Source organism: Zootoca vivipara, chromosome 13 (assembly GCF_963506605.1).
Source record: "Zootoca vivipara chromosome 13, rZooViv1.1, whole genome shotgun sequence".
Lineage (NCBI taxonomy): Eukaryota > Metazoa > Chordata > Lepidosauria > Squamata > Lacertidae > Zootoca > Zootoca vivipara.
This window is the reverse complement of record NC_083288.1, coordinates 24,377,026-24,396,792: the sequence shown is the minus strand read 5'-3', so window position 1 is coordinate 24,396,792 and position 19,767 is coordinate 24,377,026. Positions and strand designations below refer to the sequence as shown.

At 45.6% G+C, this 19,767-nt stretch overlaps 1 protein-coding gene across 1 annotated transcript in view; it reads right to left on the bottom strand.

Moving 5' to 3' along the window:
• TNS4 (tensin 4) overlaps nt 1-10,642 on the bottom strand; it is a 31,521-nt gene extending 20,879 nt beyond the window's left edge. Inside the window, exons 1-2 of the mRNA XM_035136075.2 lie at nt 10,396-10,642; nt 991-1,646 (exon numbers count right to left, since the gene is read on the bottom strand). Coding sequence (XP_034991966.2) covers nt 991-1,474 — 484 coding nt within the window. The 5' untranslated portion in view covers nt 1,475-1,646; nt 10,396-10,642. The remainder of the gene's footprint in view (nt 1-990; nt 1,647-10,395) is intronic.
• Between the last annotated feature and the right edge of the window lie 9,125 nt (nt 10,643-19,767).

The following is a 19,767-nucleotide window of genomic DNA, read 5'->3' as shown; positions in this document are numbered from 1 at the left end:
CATTCAATGATGGCCCTGTCTACAGTCCGAAGAAACACAACCCAGATCAAGCCTAGATTAAAGGCATGGAAGACCAAAGGCTAATACTGTACTGTACAGTGGTACCTCCGGTTGCGGACTGGATCCGTTCCAGAGGTCTGGTTGGATCCCGAGGTTTCCGTAACCTGAGGACCACTTCTGCGCATGCGCGCGCGGCGAAACCCAGTCAAATACTTCTGGGTTTGCCGCTTTCGCATCCTGAAGTTTATGTAACCAGAGGGTTACATAACCGGAGGTACGACTGTAGAAGACTATCCACTGTGTTGGCTGGGAATGATAGGAGCTGTAGTCCACAACATCTGGAAGGCAACACATTGGCTAGCTACCCCTGTACTGTACACATTGCTAGATATCTATCATCAAACAAATTAACAAATGATTTCAAATTGAAGATAAATCAAACGTAAATCATTCACCATGCTCATTTGTTCAAACGCCACACCCTCCCTTTTTTTTTGGCTGTGGCAGACATCTATTATGACACTTGCCCACAATGCTCAAGATGGCCACACATACATGGCTTTCCTATCCTTCCGCTATTCTCGGACACAGCAACCTATAAGGAAGGGAAGCCTAAGGGCAGGTGACTAGCCCAGGGAAGGTCAACTTCATTGGCTAAGCTGAGAAATTGAAAGCCTAAAAATTATGTGGGTTTAAGGGCTTAAGGTTACAGCTTTATTAGCCTCGTGGTTGATCTGGCCCTGAGCATCGTCATCGCATCTGCTGTTTGTCAGAATGGTGAAACATTCACCACTACAAGTTTATGGAAGTCGCTTTTGGGTGAGAGCCAAGTTTCCAGCGATTAGGGAGAGTGAGAGCTCCTCTGAGGGGCACCACACAATAAACTCCCCTGGGGGCAGGCAACAGGGAGAAAGGTCAACCCTCTGTGATTTGGCCCTCTCATCAGCTCAGCAGACTGAGCCCTGTAACTCAATGAATTCCACACCTTACCTGGGGATTCTGGCTCCTGTTTTTGGGCCACTGCTGTGCTGCTTTGTGGAACAGCTTGGTTAGGACTCTGGCTTTGGATCGGATTCAGCTGGAGAGGCTGGAAAGTGGGGTCAATTTCCAAGATCAGGCGGTTCAGTTTATCAATGGACACATCCAAAGTGGGAGAGAATTCTGGGCAGCTGTCATTGCCTGTTTCTGTTGGCTCCTCTGGCAGACATTTATCCCCCAAATTTGGGGATTTCATAGGTGTGGCCTCTGCCAGCTTACAGGAGTCATAGAGTTCCATCTTGGGCAGTGGACCTCCTTTGCCTTGGGTCAATGAGATCTGTCTGTCCCAGCCTTCTACAGAATAATATAAATACTGCGGTGGTGAAGTGTGGCAAGGCGAATAACCGTTAGGCTGCAAGCGAGCATGGTCTTCTTGGGATGAAACACATATTGTCTGTCCGACCCTAAGCACATGGTTTGGCATCACCCTTGACATCCTTTGGGTGTGAAATCTTCAAGGATGGTTTATCTTCTCTCTCTCTCTCTCTCTCTCTCTCTCTCTCTCTCTCTCTCTCTCTCTCTCTCTCTCTCTCTCTCTCTCTCAGCAGCCAAGATGTTGCAAACACCTGCAAACTTTTCCTGGAGCCTGTCACATCAAAGGAGAAAACCTGTGCAAATAGAATGTTAAAACAGAAGATAAATGGTTATGAGCATTCTGGTAATGCACTTTAGCTGCCGAATGGCAGGTAATGGGGCAGAGAGGGAGCTTACTTATTTAATTGTAAGCAGAAGAATGACAGAAATGCATTTCTTCCAGGCAGTGCTGGTGGGGAAGAAAACAGTTTGTTTTTTTAAAAAAGAAAAGACATGGAATCCTTGAGCAAAGTAGAAACAATAGATGCAGAGCCCAAATTTTTATTAGTTTGCCTACCCATGCTATAACATCTGTGATTCCTTGCAAGTGGACAGAGAATAGAGACCAGTTTTATTAACAGGCACAGAAAGGAAAGGGCAACTCTGGGAAGGGCTGGAGAAGGTGCAGCAGCAAAAATAGGCAATTGCTGTGATACACAGAAACATACACAAAAAGTGGACAGAGAATAGAGACCAGTTTTATTAACAGGCACAGAAAGGAAAGGGCAACTCTGGGAAGGGCTGGAGAAGGTGCAGCAGCAAAAATAGGCAATTGCTGTGATACACAAAAACATAGCACAGATAGGAAAATGGAGCTATAGATTAGCAGCCAGGAACTTTCAGCCCACAGGCTTAATTATGTTGGGTATAAGCAACCTTGCATGGCTCCAGTCAGTAGAGGGCAGGATAGAGACTATAAGATACATTTTTGTGGTTTCCCAGTAAAACCCTCCCCGACCGCAAGCTTTGCTGCTTCTTCCCATTATTATAACTTATTATTATTATTAATGCTCCACCTTTTCCCCTGATGGACTCAGGGCAACACAGATAAAAACAAGAATTGCTAAAAGCAGAAAGAACTACCATTGAAAAAACAATTAAACATTAATAAAACAAAAACTATATACACACCTGTATATAACATCTGCTTGCAAAATACAATAAAAGTAGCACGGCACCGGTTCTTTAATTAAAAGAAGAAGGTATTCAACCTGATGGCAAAAGGACAGTAAGGAAGGAACCAGTCTAGCTTCTCCAGGGAGGGAATTCCAGAGACTGGGAGCAACCACCGAGAAGGCCCTTTCCTGCATCCCCACCAAACATGCCTGTGAGAGGGGCAGGACCAAGAGAGGGGCTTCTGCTGAAGATCTCAAAACTTGTGCAGGTTCGGGTGAGCAAATGCAATCTTTGGACTTACTGTAATATGTTTGCACTTAAGTCATTTGGGGCTTTATAGGTACGTAATAATCAGCACTTTGAATTGCCCCTGGAAAGTGATGGGTAGTCAGTGGAGCTGTTCTAGCAAGAGAGTTGTATACTCCCTATAACCAGCCTTGGTCAGCAAGCCGACTGCAGCTCTTTGAGCCAATTTAAGTTCCTGAGCACTTTTCAAAGGCAGCCCCATGAAGACCACATTACAGTAATCCAAATGGGATGTAACTCGTATCAGCTAACACCATGCTCTTCTGCAGGTGGTCAGAACAACTGTGGAAAGGTTCACCGCTATGTATTTCTTTGTTTACCTAACTTTCTTGTTGGACCTCAGGTGCACCCACAAAGTTAAGTTTGTGCGAGCCTGCTTTAAGTTACTCCAAAGCTTTCCCCAGCTACTGAAGCAAGCCCTTTCAGGAACAGACAAATGGGTGTCAGGCTAAGTTTATAGCTTAGGCTCAAGGCAGGGAGAAGGTAAGGGCTGCAATTGCTGCCATACGTCATGTCTAGCAAGTGTTGACTTACTGCCCTGAAGGCTGACGAGAGAGGCAGATGAAAAAAGGCTTGACGAATAGCCAGGACATTATGCTCTGGAAATTATATAACTATTGGACATGAACAAAAACGGCTCCTTTCTGTTCCCCTTTTCTCTGGAAAGGAAACTAGAGACCAATGCATTTCAGTGGACTCCCCCCCCCCCACACATAATAGCTGTTTCTGCTTTGGGAGAAGGCTTAGTGCCATTTCACATAGTAGATATGTAAGGATCTGCACAATCGAGGGTGGGGGGAAAAGGTTCTCACATTTTTTTGAACGTGTTCCTCTTTTAAATGTGATCCATCTCCTGCCCCTTCCATACCAACGATCTGTTTTACATGCACGGTTGGAAGCAACCCAAGAAGAAAGAAAACTGCGTTACATAGAGACTGACCATTGCTCCATCAAGCTTTGGACTTAATATGTTGTCTACACAGACTGGCAACAGCTGTGTAGGGCTAAGCCAGGAGACTTTCCCAGCCCTTCCTTGAGATGTTGGTGGACTGAACCTGAGCTACAGTCTCCCCCCAAACCTGCTGCCTGCACAGAACTTCTTTTTAAATCTAATACTGGCTACAGAAGAAGACACCTTTGACTGTTCCTTTCATAGGTACTACTTAATAGTCCAGGATATTCACCAACTGTCTCTTCAATAGTAGGAGCAAACCTATCCATTCTGAAGGAAATCAGCCCTGAGTGCTCACTGGAAGGACAAATCCTGAAGCTGAGGCTCCAATACTTTGGCCATCTCATGAGAAGTGAAGGCTCCCTGGAAAAGACCCTGATGTTGAGAAAGATTAAGGGCACAAGGAGAAGGGGACGACAGAGGACGAGATGGTTGGACAGTGTTCTCGAAGCTACTAACATGAGTCTGACCAAACTGCGGGAGGCAGTGGAAGACAGGAGTGCCTGGTGTGCTCTGGTCCATGGGGTCACGAAGTGTCGGACACGACTAAACAACAAAAGTGTTTTGGAATGCCCATCAGATGCTGGCAAAGATTGCACATCTTCAGATGAAGGTGAAGTGAGATCTCATTGAATGTTAAGCTTGGAAGGGAGCCTAGGGGTCATCTACTTCACTGCTCTCCCAAGCAAAAAAAACCAAGCTTGGGTACAGTCACTCCTTGGAATTTCCAACTATAGTTGTACCTCAGAAGTTGAACAGAATCGGTTCAGGAAGTCCGTTTGACTTCCAAAATGTTTGACTTCCAAAGCGCAGCTTCTGATTGGCTTCAGGAAGCTGCGGAAGCCCCGCCGGATGTTTGGCTTCCAAAAGAACGTTCAAAAACCGGAACAATCACTTCCGGTTTTCGATTGTTCGAGAGCCGGAACGTTTGACTTCCAAGGCATTCGGGAGTCAAGGTACGACTGTACTCCTAGATCTAAGGAGTGCTTCACAGCATCACTACAACAGAGCAGCAGTCGCCACCCCCCAGCCCTTTTCTGAGAACAACACACCAAATAAAAAATAAGGTTGGGATGATTGGGGGACTGAGTGAGAGTCAGGGTGAAGTAGTGGTTCGCATGTTGCACTAGGAGTGGGATAACGCAGGCTCAAATATCCCCCCACCATTAGACCATGAGACTCATCGAGTCCCCATTGAGCCTGTCACTATCTCTCAGCTTGGCCTACCTCTCAAGGTTATTCTGGGGAGCTTCGTGGAGGAAAGTCTGGATATAAACGTCACAAATGAATAAATAAAATTCAGACACCCTCACACATCCAATGTATATGGGTTGTTGTTGTTGTTGTTGTTTTGGAAAACTTTGAACCACAACAATTTCCTATGCAAATCAGGCTAATTTGAATAGAGTAATCTACATTGGAACTTTTTCCGTTTGCATCAGATTTTCTTCTTCTTCTGATGCCTTAGAGAGCAATCTAATATAACCCATTTAATTTGCTTGTAGCAAAACACATGCCCCAATATTTTATTTGTGGTTGGAACTCGCTCATTGCTGCTAACGAACTTGTGAAATGGAAAACATTCTCACAGAGAAATGAAACACTGGAGAAGTTCCCACCGTACGTCACTGATGTGTGCATAATTCAAAACAACAACAACTGAGCACAGTACTAGAAGGGGAGGAAAAAACAGCGGGGCAAAACCTTCCTTCCCAAGAGGTTTGCCAAGAGAGCCTCTTCAACTGCTAAACAGTAAGGGAATCCTGGTACTGTATTATTTCTAGTGCTTTTAACAACTAAGCAGTGTTCAGAAGCTAAAAGGAGATGAGCCCTGCCTGCAGACTAACAATCTGATAGCGACATACAATAAAAACAAAACAAAACAAACAAACAAAAACAAATGGAAAGGAGGAAAGGTGCAGGCCATAAGATCTTTTCTTGGAAAATCAGTGAGAAGGAGATGAGTTTGCCGCAGGTGCTGCTTTAAATAAATAGGGGGAGATGGAGTAGTGCAAATGTTAGAAAGCTGGAAAGTGGGAAGAAAGCGAGCAAGAGAACACTAAAAATCTGAAGAGCTTTGCACAGTAAAACGAAGACGATGTTGCAAGATAGACGAGGAGGAGCTAAAGAAAATAGGTAGAAACATAGCCCTTTGCAGAAGATTTTTACAACATTTTTACCCCACTTTTCCTCCAAGGAGCTCAAGGCAGCATGTCGCCATTTTCATTCTCACAAGAACCCTGCAAGGCTGGGAGAGAATGACTAACCCAAGCTCCCCTTGGAGAGCAATTGATTTGCAAAAGAAAGATTTCCTTTGCTCATGGGGTTTCAGGCGATTGACAAGTGGGTGGATCAAAGTGGGACATGGGGTATGTGGTGGGGATGTCAGAATCTGGCCTGCTGTTGGGATCCAGTTCCCCATCCCTGGTCTACACAATCTGTTTGACAGAAAAACACACACCACTTTTAGCTAGCAGACCATGTCCTGAGATTCATGCTAAGGAATTAAATGTCTGGGAAGAGTTGAGCAACAATAAGAAAAGGGAGCCCAGGTCGCTTGAAACACAGAACCTTCATGGGAGACATTTTGCAAATGCTCAGTATGCTTCATAGGCATATTTCCTGTTAACCTTACAACGGTCCTGCAATTTATGCCAGTACTGTATTATTATCTTCATATTGCAGATAGGTAGCTGAAAGAACAGTGGCTTATCTGGAGTCCCCTAGTAAGTTCAGGGCCAGGGTGAGATTTGACCCAGAAATTTTCCACCAAATACTCTTAGCCCCTATACTAGACAAGCTCTTTTTAACTACCTGGCGGTTAGTGGTTTACTAGAAGTGTCATTGACCCATAGCTGTCAAGTTTTCCCTTTTCTCGTGAGGAAGCCTATTCAGCATAAGGGAATTTCACTTTAAAAAAAGGGAGAACTTGACAGCTATGCATTGACCAGTTAATAAAATAAATGGGGGGAGGGCAGAGATGATATTTATTGTGAGTTGCCTTGGACATTTTCTTAAATGGCCTCGGTCCAGTATACCTGAAGGAGCGTCTCCACCTCCATCGTTCTGCCCGGACACTGAGGTCCAGCACCGAGGGCCTTCTGGAGGTTCCCTCGCTGCAAGAAGCAAAGCTACAGGGAACCAGGCAGAGGGCCTTCTCGGTAGTGGCGCCCGCCCTGTTTAGGGAAGCTTTTAAGGACATTTTCTTAAATGGCCTCGAACCAGTATACCTGAAGGAGCGTCTCCACCTCCATCATTCTGCCCGGACACTGAGGTCCAGCACCAAGGGCCTTCTGGCGGTTCCCTCGCTGCAAGAAGCCAAGTTGCAGGGAACTAGGCAGAGGGCCTTCTCAGTGGTGGCGCCTGCCCTGTGGAACGCCCTCCCAACAGATGTCAAAAAGGAAAACAACTACCAGACTTTTAGAAGACATCTGAAGGCAGCCCTGTTCAGGGAGGCTTTTAATGTTTAATAGATTATTGTGTTCTATTTTTCTGTTGGAAGCCGCCCAGAGTGGCTGGGGAAACCCAGCCAGATGGGCGGGGTATAAATATATTATTATTATTATTATTATTATTATTATTATTATTATTATTATTATTCAGGCTATAAATGCCTGTCCCTTATTACTAGCCCTTTTCACATGAGCAGAGCTTCAAACAGGACCAGCCAAGACAATTTGCTTCCTGAGGTAAAGTGACACCCCCCCCTTACTCCAAGTCAAGCTGTCCATGGATGTCCATTTTATTTTGACACCTGAGCCTGAAAACACCACAAAAACTGCCCTCTCTGGCAGTAAACACATAATATGGATAAATTGAATTAACTGACCATTCACTGCCCTTTTATGATGCCCCAAATCAACTGCTTGAGGCGGCTGCCTCACCTTGTCTAATAGGAGGGCCAGACTCCTGCCATGAGGCCTACAGGCAATCACCCTGGGCCTTTCTAAAGCCACACAGTCTTGTGCTTTGTGTCTCCGAGTACATGAGGCATATTAACATTAGGCTGTGTGACTGGTAACATGGCTTATTGTTACTTCAGTCAAAACAAACAAGCCTCAGTATGGCAACGGTATCCTGCCATCTCCCCGGCACACCCTCTTAATCCAGGTGCGCCACAAAGGAACCCACTGATGATTAAGGAGCGTGTAATCTGTGATCCGGCCTTCCTTCCCACGTTATTTCTAGGATAAGGAAATGGGCTTGTTTGCTTTTGCAGCTCAAATTTCAAGCGGGAAGAACAAAAGAGTGACTAAATAGTCAGCTTTGAACAAATGTTGGCCCCCACTGTTAAACAGGGATGAAGTTATTAATGTCAGTTTCTATTTTTTTACAATCTTCAATTCAGTCCTTTCCATTTTCACACATGTGTTTTCGAGGTTTGTTTGTTTGTTTTAAAGTCTTAAGTTGAAAATTTGTACACATTTCTCCTCGTCTACGCATTTTCTTTCGAGGGGGGAGAGCATTTTTTTCCCTTGTAACAGCATGGATTTCAGCATATTTCCACTAATCAACCAATCACTTATTCTTCTGTTTGCAGCCTTTCCAAAATTCAAACCACGTGCAAGGCGGTTTACAACGTATACAAAATTAAATAGCTACGAACGTAACAAAACTAGTCATTAACAATAAAAAAATAGAAAAGTACACAACCAAACTGAAAAATTCCACATAGATCACAAGATCCAAAATATAGATATAAAAAATTAACACCAACAAGATAAACAACACCCTCCAGAAAAAAACCCCTAAACAACACCTCAGCCCCATCTTTTCACAATTTTGCAAGCATTTTTCATATGACATGAATTTTTGTACACGTTCTTGTGGTTGGAGAACTGCATTGCAAAATTCAGACCAAGTCTGAAGGAGATCCTGCTTTGGTTTGCATATTGTTTTGGAAGCGCAAATTTGCAAACAACCCTCCCTTCCTAATGGTACTGGTAGGTCAGTGTTTGATGCAGCAATACTGTTCTCAATAGCTTCCACAGCTTGGATCAAAACCTAGTGTATCATATCCAAAAAACCCATGTCTGTTTTTACTCTGGTCCTGTCTGCAGCCCTTTAATTCCATTTCCCCTATCTAGGCCATGATTTCCACGACCCTCCAGCTTTCCCTTTTTTGCAGTCAGCGACTCTGTGGTTTACCCCTCACAGAGCTACAGTTCCCAGCACCCTTAACAAACTACAGTTCCTAGGATTTGCGGGCAAAAGCTTTAAAGGCATGGTTAGGGTTGCCAGACTCAATAGTGGACAGGACTTCTGTGCCTTTAATTGCCTTGCTCTCTTTTGAGTCTGGAAACCTTAAAGAGAAACCAGCAGACCCTTTGTTTAATTTCCAAGCAAAGGGTCTGCTGGTTTCTCTTTCAGGTTTCCAGACTCAAAAGAGAGCAGGGCAATTAAAGGCACAGAAGTCCCATCCTCTACTGAGTCTAGCAACCCTAGGCATGGTGTTTGGATTAAAGTGGATCACAGCACTCCAGCGCTCTTATCTAACTAAGAGTGTAAATTTAAAGCATATATTTTCCCTCACAGAATTCTGGGCACTGTGGTTGGCCCCTCACAGAGTTAAGAGTTGCTAGGAGTTGTCGCTCTGTGACAGGTAAACTGCAGTGCCCAGAATTCATTCAGCAAAAACGTGCTTCAAATGTATTGGAAAGGTATAGTGCTTACTTAGCCGAACCCACTTTAAACAGAAAACAGCTGCAAGGCGTTTCATTGTTAGGAAAATGGCGGGAAAATGCAATGAAAAGCGTGGGCGGAACAAATAATTTGCGGGAAAACATATAAACACTGCACAGACAAATCAGGATAAACACTTATTGTTGTATAATCTCCCTGCAAATAAATCAAAAGGAATGCCCAATAAAGGCTAGCCATAGTCTACCCTCCACATAAGCTTTGTGCAAGCAAATCTGGGTGAATGTTCAATAAATATCATCTGGAGGAACCCTGAGAAAAGACAGGATGACAATGACAGGATGATGGTGCCATGTGGATGCCCCATAAAAAGTGAGCCAACGAAGCATGCCAATTCCATACTAAATCCCTGATAGTGAAGCAGCCCAGGTTTTGGAAGTGCATAGCTAGCGTTAGGGCTCACCCTGTCCAGCAGTAAGCAGGATCCCCCACAATTTCCCCTGACAAGCCAAAACCCACTTAACTCTTCCTCTGCACATCAACCTATATTATCCAGTTTGCTCCATGAATAAAGGCCAGGTGCAAGCCAGGCTGTCCTCCCAGCCTTGTGCCAACAGCACTTGCAAAGGTTTCATAGAAGAGAAAAGTGAGGTCAAGAGTCGAAAACAAGCAACATCAGTTCTTTCGCGTACGTTTTGCATGCTACATGCATGATGAAGAGCGTGACTGCTCTAGAACCGAAAGGATTCTGCAGGGTTTGGGGGTTTCTTTATCACAGTGTTCTAGATCTCTGGACCCAAACCAGTCACAAGAAAAAAAATGCAGGGATCCCACATTTTACATTCCAATCCATCAGACATTACATATCATTATGCAACTTAATACGGGAAAAAGTTGCAACCGTAAGTGAAGAACAGGGGGGAAACAAAAAAGAGAGAATGAGAGAAAGAGAGAGGGAGAGAAAGAAAGAGAAAGAATCCTTCTATTACCTAAGCTGCAGCAGTGGTTTTCTGTGATATACAGTACTCAGTCTCCGAAGTGTGGCAAAGGGAAAGTGTGAGAAGATATGAGTGCCTTGAGGGTGCTGTTGCTTTAATGGTCGTCCCGTCCCGCCTATGCCAGGTGAGCTCATGGCAGCCACACCTGGATTGCTAAGGCGTGTCTCTTCGAGTCATGTCCAGGAGTAATGAAAAAAAAAGCCCAATAAGTTGACTGTGGAAGCTGGCAACCGGCCAGGCATGCTCCCTCCACCGCAATTCGTTGCTTCACTTAGCAGGAAGACAAATGGCTGCATAATGTAAAGGGGAAATGAACAAACAGAGAAATAAAGAAGTGAATCTGGGCATTTGACAAAAGGAGGTTGGGGGGGGGATTTTATCTCGATTTCTGGTAAATGAGGGGTGGAGGGAGAACAATTCCCCTCTAGTGCCCTCTGGCTGGCACCCAGGCTCCCTCATTCGCAGTCTGGAAGTAGATACCTCTGCACCCAGACGGAGAACGTTCCTAGAATGTGCAGGGCGCCCTTCACTCATCAACAAGAACTTGTGTGGTGAAAAGCAGAGCGTTGCCCCAAGCACAGTTTTTCCCCAGGGTACATTCTGCCTCTGCCAGCCCTGTGCTGCTTTGCAAATCGGATCCTACATCCCAGCCTCGTGAAGCAGCGTGGGCTGGCAGGGCGTCAGGAGATGCAACAGGCATGTGCCTTCCAATTAGAGCAGGCATGTCAAACCTGCGGCCCTCCAGATGTTTTGGACTACAATTCCCATCTTCCCCAACCACTGGTCCTGCTAGCTAGGGATCATGGGAGTTGTAGGCCAAAACATCTGGAGGGCCGCAGGTTTGACATGCCTGAATTAGAGCAATTGAGTGTGCCTGCCCTGCTGTGTCCTCCTCATGTCATCCTCCATGCTCTGCCCCCCCCCCCCGTGCGCTTACCCCAGGTGCTGGGAACCTACCCTCCAACATTTCTCCAATGAAATAGGGACCTCCCAAGGAAAAGTGGGACATTCTGGAATTAAATCAGAAACTGGGACGACTTCTCTAAATCAGTGACGTCCCTGAAAAATAGGGAGCGAGGTCCCAACGAAGGAAGAATGGAAACTTAAACTGATGGAATATGCGCAGCTTGCAGATCTAACGTATAGAATAAGAGAACAAGAAGAACATACGTTTAAAGAAGATTGAAAAAGTTTTTTGGACTATATTGGGGGGGGGGAAATGTGTACACTTGAAAACGTTGGCAGCATTAAGATAAATTCAACAGTGTAAAAAAGTTTTGATGGATGTAACAATGGAACACTGAACGGTTTAAGGTAAAGGTAAAGGGACCCCTGACCATTAGGTCCAGTCGTGACCGACTCTGGGGTTGCGCGCTCATCTCGCGTTATTGGCTGAGGGAGCCGGCGTACAGCTTCCAGGTCATGTGGCCAGCATGACTAAGCCGCTTCTGGCGAACCAGAGCAGCACACAGAAACGGCGTTTACCTTCCCGCCAGAGCGGTACCTATTTATCTACTTGCACTTTGACGTGCTTTCGAACTGCTAGGTTGGCAGGAGCTGGGACCAAGCAACGGGAGCTCACCCCGTCACAGGGATTCGAACCGCCGACCTTCTGATCGGCAAGCCCTAGGCTCTGTGGTTTAACCCACAGCGCCACCTGCGTCCCTGTAACCTGTAACAATGGAACACTGAACGGTTTAGTTTTTGTAAAATATGTAGGGATTTACTGTATATTCCTGCGTATAAGACTACTTTTTAACCCAGGAAAATCTTGTCAAAGGTCGGGGGCCGTCTTATACGCCGGGTCGTATTTCTTATACAGCGCGTATATCCCAAACTCTATATTTTAACTGGAAAAGTTGGGGGTCGTCTTATATGCCCAGTCGTCTTATACGCCAGAATATACAGGGTATGTTATGCAAAATGAACCATGGAAAGAGAGGAAGGGAAGTCGCTGATATTTTAAGGATGTTTAAATGAATATCCTAATTTGTAAAACAGAAAATTTAATAAAAAATTTAATATAAAAAAAGAAAATAAGGACACTTAGAGCATCTGCAGGAAGACAGTCTCTGCCACTGCTCCCAGCCAGGTAAGCCTGCTGGGGCTCCCACTTGCATATCATCAGCACACACACCAAATTCAACATAGCCTTTTACTTGACACTGCTCTGGATGTGGATGCGCTTAATTCTCAGCTAATGTAGCTGGGGTGGGGGCGGGGGGGGCGGGTCTGGGACTCAGCACAGGCTGAGCATCTATATTCCTGCAGTCACCATGCGGAAGACTTGATTCTTGCAGCGGGCCTTATACTGCTTAGCAAAGTAGCACGATGTGTGCAAGAAGTCCAGCCTCTGCCCAGTATACATATGCTGGGTGTTTTTCATAGAATTGTAGAGATTGAAGGGACCCCGAGGGTCATCTAGTCCAACCCCCTGCAATGCAGGAACGTTTTGCCCAGTGTGAGGCTCAAACCTACAACCCTGAGATTCAGAGTCTCATGCCATGCCGACTGAGCTATGCCTTCCTGGGAAAAGCTCCTATTTATAGCCTTCCCTCTTGCCTCCTACTGCTCTGCCCTCTGCCCCTATCTCTGTGCTCTGAGTTCTGCAGAACTCCAAGGTGTGATATCCAAGATAAGGGCCTGATCACTGTAATGAAACAAGCCAGCAATCTACATATAGGAAACCTTTATGGCAGGGCACCTTAGAGACCAACTAAGTTTGTCAAAGAAGTGTGCATGTACACGAAAGCTCATACCAATGACAAACTTAGTTGGTCTCTTAGGTGCTACTGGAAGGAATTTTTTAATTTTTTATTTTGTTTCGACTACGGCAGACCAACACGGCTACCTACCTGTAACTAGATTTATGGCAGGGGGTTTTACGAGGCTGCTTTTCATACTAGCTGTTCAAACAGGAGACAGGGAAACAGGCACAAGTAATATGCTCCGCTGGGCCAGTAAACGCATAAAGAAGCACGCTTTTAAAATATTGAAAACTCTTTGGATAAACAAGAGGTCTGTTAGCCAGCGGCGGAGCAAGCCGATCGGGCGCCTGGGGTGGCGCGTGTGCCCTACGCCCAGGGGTGGGGCCAGCTGCCCATGGGGCGGGGCAAGCTGGGACAGGACGCTCTGCGGGGCCTCTGAGGAGTCTGCCTGCCTCCTCCCACTCAGCCGCCCTACAGCTGAGGGGGAGGCGGCGGGCGGATCATTTGGGGCAGGGTGGAGCCTGCGGTTGCCCAAGCCACCACGTCACTCCCAGGAGAGACATGTGGCTTGGGCGTGCTGCAGGCCCTGCAGTGAGTGCCACCCGACATTTTGTCCCCCCCCCAGTGGTGACACCTGGGGCGGCCTGCCCCCACTGCACCCCCTTCCTCCGCCCCTGCTGTTAGCTGGCTTCGATCCCTTTGTCTGACACACTGGAAAAGTGATAGATGCTCTGCACTAGAGAGAGATGCTGTATATATCAATTCTTATATTCGTATTCGTATCAGTGGTGTAATTACAAACCATTTTCACATTTCTACTATTCTCTTGCCTTTCTCCAGAACAAGCAGCACATTTCCCTGTTCTGTACTACAACATTCAGTAAGAAGTGTCGGGGGCTACTGGCCTTACCCAAGCATTGGTCTTCCATCGTAAGCTACAAGCAGAATTGCAATAGGCTCCTCATTGTCCAGAGTATTGCACTGTTCCTGTCCATGTTGTGAACCCCTCTACGTTCCATTCACTCTAGTGAACTGAGCATGACATAGCTGCTGAGAGTAGGTCACAGGGTCACTTGAAGCTCAGCACATATATGCCCTAGAACCTTTGTACTTGCATGGCATTTTATCACACCATGAAAACCAGGCCTTTGGCCAACTGACATCCAATGCCCTTTTAAATGTGATGTGAAAGGGATTCTGTTCTTACTTATATTTTGTGTCTTTTTTATATTCTAATTTTATATTGTGAACTGCCCTGAGATTTTTTGGGTAAAGGGAGGTATAAAAATTTAATTAATGATAGTAATAAATAATAATAAAAAAGGCAAATATTTATTTCAAACAGTACTAAAATACATTTCTCACTATAATGTTTAACCCATTAGTGCGTACTACATAGATAATAGAGGGTTATATCATTATAACACTATAATGGTAACACCCAGTACGTTTCCGAGCACAATTCAAAGTGTTGGTGCTGACCTTTAAAGCCCTAAAAACGGCCTCGGCCCAATATACTTGAAGGAGCGTCTCCACCCCCATCGTTCTGCCCGGACACTGAGGTCCAGCAGCGAGGGCCTTCTGGCGGTTCCCTCACTGCAAGAAGCAAAGCTACAGGAAACCAGACAGAGGGCCTTCTCGGTAGTGGCACCCACCCTGTGGAATGCCCTCCCATCAGAGGTCAAAGAGATAAACCTGACATTTAGAAAACATCTGGAGGCAGCCCTCTTTAGGGAAGTTTTTAATCTGTGACATTTTATTGTATTTTAATCTTTGTTGGAAGCCGCCCAGAGTGGCTGAGGAGACCCAGCCGGATGGGTGGGGTACAAATAATAAATTATATTATTTATGATGATGCTGCTGCTGCTGCTGCTGCTATTTTTAATTTTTCTTTTTTTAAAAGCATCAACATCCTGATAATTGATTCAATTGTTAAGCTACACATAGGATGCTTGCAGACCATCACCATTTTCAGTTGGGATTCAATCACATGCCAGCCAGTTCAGGTTACACAATTAAACCTCACTTCCCCAAAAGATCAATTTTTGTGGTAATAAAAGTGAGGGGGGAAATGCCCTGAAAAGCAGGGAACGGCATGTGCTTTTACACAACGTCCTCTAGCCTTCCCACAAATAACTCTGAAAGAAGATTGATTTAAACAGCCAACGTTCTGATGAAAACAAATCAGGACAAATGTTCAAGAATCAGGTTCCCTGGAAGTGCCCTCACCCTTAATAATAATAATTTATTATTTATACCCCGCCCATCTGGCTGGGTTTCCCCAGCCACTCTGGGCAGCTTCCAACAAAATACATTAAAACACCAGTCATTAAAAACTTCCCTGAACAGGGCTGCCTTCAGATGTCTTCTAAATGTCAGATAGTTGTTTATTTCTTTGACATCTGATGGGAGGGCGTTCGGCAGGGCAGGCACCACTACTGAGAAGGCCAGGGCAGTCTCGAGCAGGTCGGGTGCCCCAGCGCTGAGGGGCGGAGATCGCTCCGGCGCCCCCGCCCTCGCAGGGCGCAGCATGGTTTCCGCGTGGCATGCTGCACCGCGCCACCAGGGCTCTACCTAGAGCTGGCCCTGGAGAAGGCCCTCTGCCTGATTCCCTGTATCACTTCTCACAGTGAGGGAACCGCCAGAAGGCCCTCGGTGCTGGACCTCAGTGTCCGGGTTGAACAATGGGGGTGGAGACGCTCCTTCAGGTCCAGGCCTCGGTCCAGTATACCTGAAGGAGCGTCTCCACCCCCATCATTCTGCCCGGACACTGAGGTCCAGTGCTGAGGGCCTTCTGGTGGTTCCCTCGCTGCGAGAAGCAAAGCTACAGGGAACCAGGCAGAGGGCCTTCTCGGTAGTGGCACCCGCCCTGTTTAGAGAAGCTTTTAAGGTTTAATAGGTTATTGTATTTTAATATCCTTCTGGAAGCTGCCCAGAGTGGCTGGGAAAACCCAGCCAGATGGGCCGGGTATAAATAATATATTATTTTTATTATTATTATACTGGGCCGAGGCCATTTAGGGCTTTAGGGTAAGGTTACCAGATTTTTTTTCAATGAACCCTGGGACACTTTTCAACTTCCTACTAAATAGATGGATTTTGTCAGGGGACTGATTTGTAAATCTGGGGAATGTCCCCGGGAAACAGGGACGTCTGGTAACCTTACTTCAGGGCTTTTAAATGTTAGGGCCTTAAAATGTTTCCCCTACTGAACAACTGAACCCTACAACTTGAACCCAGTTACCTGGGGCAGCAGAGAAGGTGCACACGCCATATACCGGTAGCAGGCATCCCCAAACTTTGGCCCTCCAGATGTTTTGGACTACAATTCCCATCATTCCTGACCACTGGTCCTGTTAGCTAGGATCATGGGAGTTGTAGGCCAAAACATCTGGAGAGCCACAGTTTGGAGATGCCTGCCATATAGCTTTAGAGCACATTTGAAACACATCCTTTCCCTCAAAGCATTCTGGGTACTGTAGCCTACGCCTCACAGAGTTACAATTCCCACCAGCCCCTTAATAACCTACAGTGGCCAAAATTATTTGAGAGGGGGAACAGGCTTTGAATGTGCTTTAAAGGTATAGTGTGTAACAGAGCCTAATCATCTTTGTGACAGCCCTTTGGAGATTTGAAGAGTGCCATCAAGTCACCTGTCAGTCTTCTCTTCTCCAGCGTAAACAAATCTAGTTCCTTCAGCCTTTCCCCATAGGCCACGTTTTCCATACCAACTTGACCATTTTTCTTACCACCTTTATGAGCTACTGTAGACTGGACAGGAAGACACCCTGCACTCATACCTTGAGATACCAGGGATTGAATTTGGAATATTCTGCGTGAGAAGCATAGGTTCTACTGCCAAGGCACAGAGAAGGTTGTGCTTGGTCAAGGTAGAGAATGGTACCTGGTGATCAGAGGAGAACCTGATTGGGCTTTGTATTTCAAGGGGAAAACCCTCAAGGAATGTAGAACATAGCCTGTTCCTTGCCAGCCCTGGCCCTGCCCTTAGACAAAATGAGGTGCTGCTTCAGGCAGCAGATACTGTAGGGTGGAGGGCAGCAGCAAGCTGTGGGGAGACAGAGTCCCGTAGAGCATAGGGCCTGCCCTCTAAGCTAGTCTGCTGCCCTTTGTGATGCAAAAATGCTCTCGCATTACCAACGCTGAACAAGGATTCAACAATTAGCTTCTATACACTGGATGTTGTCAGGCAGGATACTATCTTGGACCCTGTACTGTATAAGTTTTACAAAAATGCACTGCAATGTAGGGAACCCTGGGATACCAGGATTCAAATCCCCGCTCAGCACGAAACTCATTGGCTGAGCTTGGGTCAGACACTGCCTCTCAACCTCATCTACCTAACAGGGCCGTCGCAAGGATAAAAATAGGGGCGGGGGGGCGGGGGAAGAACCACACACTTCACCTTGATCTCCTGGTAGGAAAGATGGGATGCAAATCTAATAAAAAATGGTGTATTCACTCGAGTCTAATGCGCCATCAGCTCTAATGCACACCTCAATTTTCAGAAACAAAATAAAAAAATTCTTTCCAGTAGCACCTTAGAGACCAACTAAGTTTGTCATTGGTATGAGCTTTGGTGTGCATGCACACTTCTTCAGATACCTGAATCTGAATACCAGTATGTGAAGAAGTGTGCATGCACATGAAAGCTCATACCAATGACAAACTTAGTTGGTCTCTAAGGTGCTACTGGAAGGAATTTTTTTGTTTTGTTTAGACTACGTCAGACTACCTACTTGTAACTCAATTTTCAGAACACTGAAACAAAAAAAAAGTATTTGCTGGCGAATATAAATGTGCCATCAACTCTAATGCATACCTTAATTTTCGCAATGTAACATGGCCAAAAAAGTAAGCATTAGACTTGAGTAAATACAGTAAATTGTAAGCAACAGCCACAACCTGATCCCTCAATCCTATAAATCAGTGATGGGCAACCTTTTGAGCTTGGTGTGTCAAAATTCGCCAAAAAACTGAGCATAACTCGGGTGGTGTGTCACTTCGAGAAAAAACCCCATAATTTCACAATATTTATAGTTTAAATAACAAAAATGTATAATCGTAATATATAACTGTATTTAATAAACCAAAAACTAATTATTTAACCTAACCTAACAAAAAACCCCTTATTTATCACAAAGTGCCCAGAGTTGTTGAGCTTTTTGGGGAGAGCTGCTGACCAAAGTTTTGGAGGTTTTTTGGGGGGGTGCAAAAGTTGTTTTGCTTTTGGGGGGGCGATGCCCCAAAGCTGCTGCGCTTTTTTTGGGGGGGAAAAGAGAACAGAAATAAATTATGAATAATACCTTCGCTGGAACTAACACGCAGCACCAACATAGTCTGCCAAAGCGCCAAAAAAACCCAGCACAGAACGGGTTAAAAAAACCAATCTCTGGCTACCAGCAACAACAACAACAAAAAAGGACCCGGGTTTTAACAGCAGAGACAAGCTGTAGCGGAGACAAGCTGTAGGAGGAGCAGGAGAACAAATGGGAAAAACAACAACAACAACAACAACAACAGCGCGAATGGGCCGATGGGGCGCGTGCCAGCAGTGAGGGCTCTGTGTGTCACGTCTGACACGCGTGTCATAGGTTCGCCATCACTGCTATAAATGGTATATCAATAATAATGCCAGCAGCAGCAGCAGCAACAGCAGCAACAACTCTTTCCCTTGCCTTGGGAACCTGGATAGCTCAGTTGGTTAGAGCGTGGTGCTGGTCACAGGTTCGATCCCCGTAAGGGACAGCTGCATATTTCTGCATTGCAGGGGGTTGAACTAGATGATCCTCAGGGTCCCTTCCAACTCTATGATTCTATGTCCGAACCCAGAGAAGAAGGCTAAACCCCTGAAACAAAGTCAAACCCTGAGACTTCGCAACCCTGTTTTAGATAGTTTAGAAAGGAAAAAAATCTGTTCCTAGGAAGCTTGTAGGTTCTGCTTGCCCCCTTTTGCTTTTCAAGTGACTCACTTTTTTTTCTTTTTCTTTTTAAATGGGCTGTAAAACATGTTGACTCAGTGCAAGACAGACAACCAATAACCCCCTCCCCCCACAGCCTCCCCAACCCAACCATGCATTTTTCAAAGTTCCTTCATGGCTTTTCCTTTCTTCTCCAGCTGCGGTTGAACATATCAGTGACTTAATTCTATAAACCTTTACAGGAAGCTGCCTCCGACTCCCAGCCTGCCCACTCTCTCTGCCCTGAGGCTACCACACCCAGTTCCACAGAATACCAGGCTGATAGGGAAGGCAGTTATGAAATGCAAGTCAAAGTCTTAACAGGGGTCAGTAAGTGCTAGCATTTCACAGGTAAAATTAGAGGCAAGGTTTCAGTAGCTTCGTTCTCGCTGCAAAGTGTTAACAGCTTCAACTCGCATCCGGATTGTTGAGCATTCATTCTGACTGCAGGGGCGGGCTTTGGCAATCTTTTCTAACATGGTGCCCTGCGCAAGGCCAAAATTTTGTGCCCCCAAATTATGAATCTTCTAAATTCTACTAAAATGCGGGTGATTTTTTTCACGAGGACATTTTTTGAGAAGGCAAACTGATGCAATGGCGTGGAGAACTGAATTTAAGACTATGCAAAATAAACAAAATTTGATAGATTCGTCCATTCTTGCATACAAGCATTATTT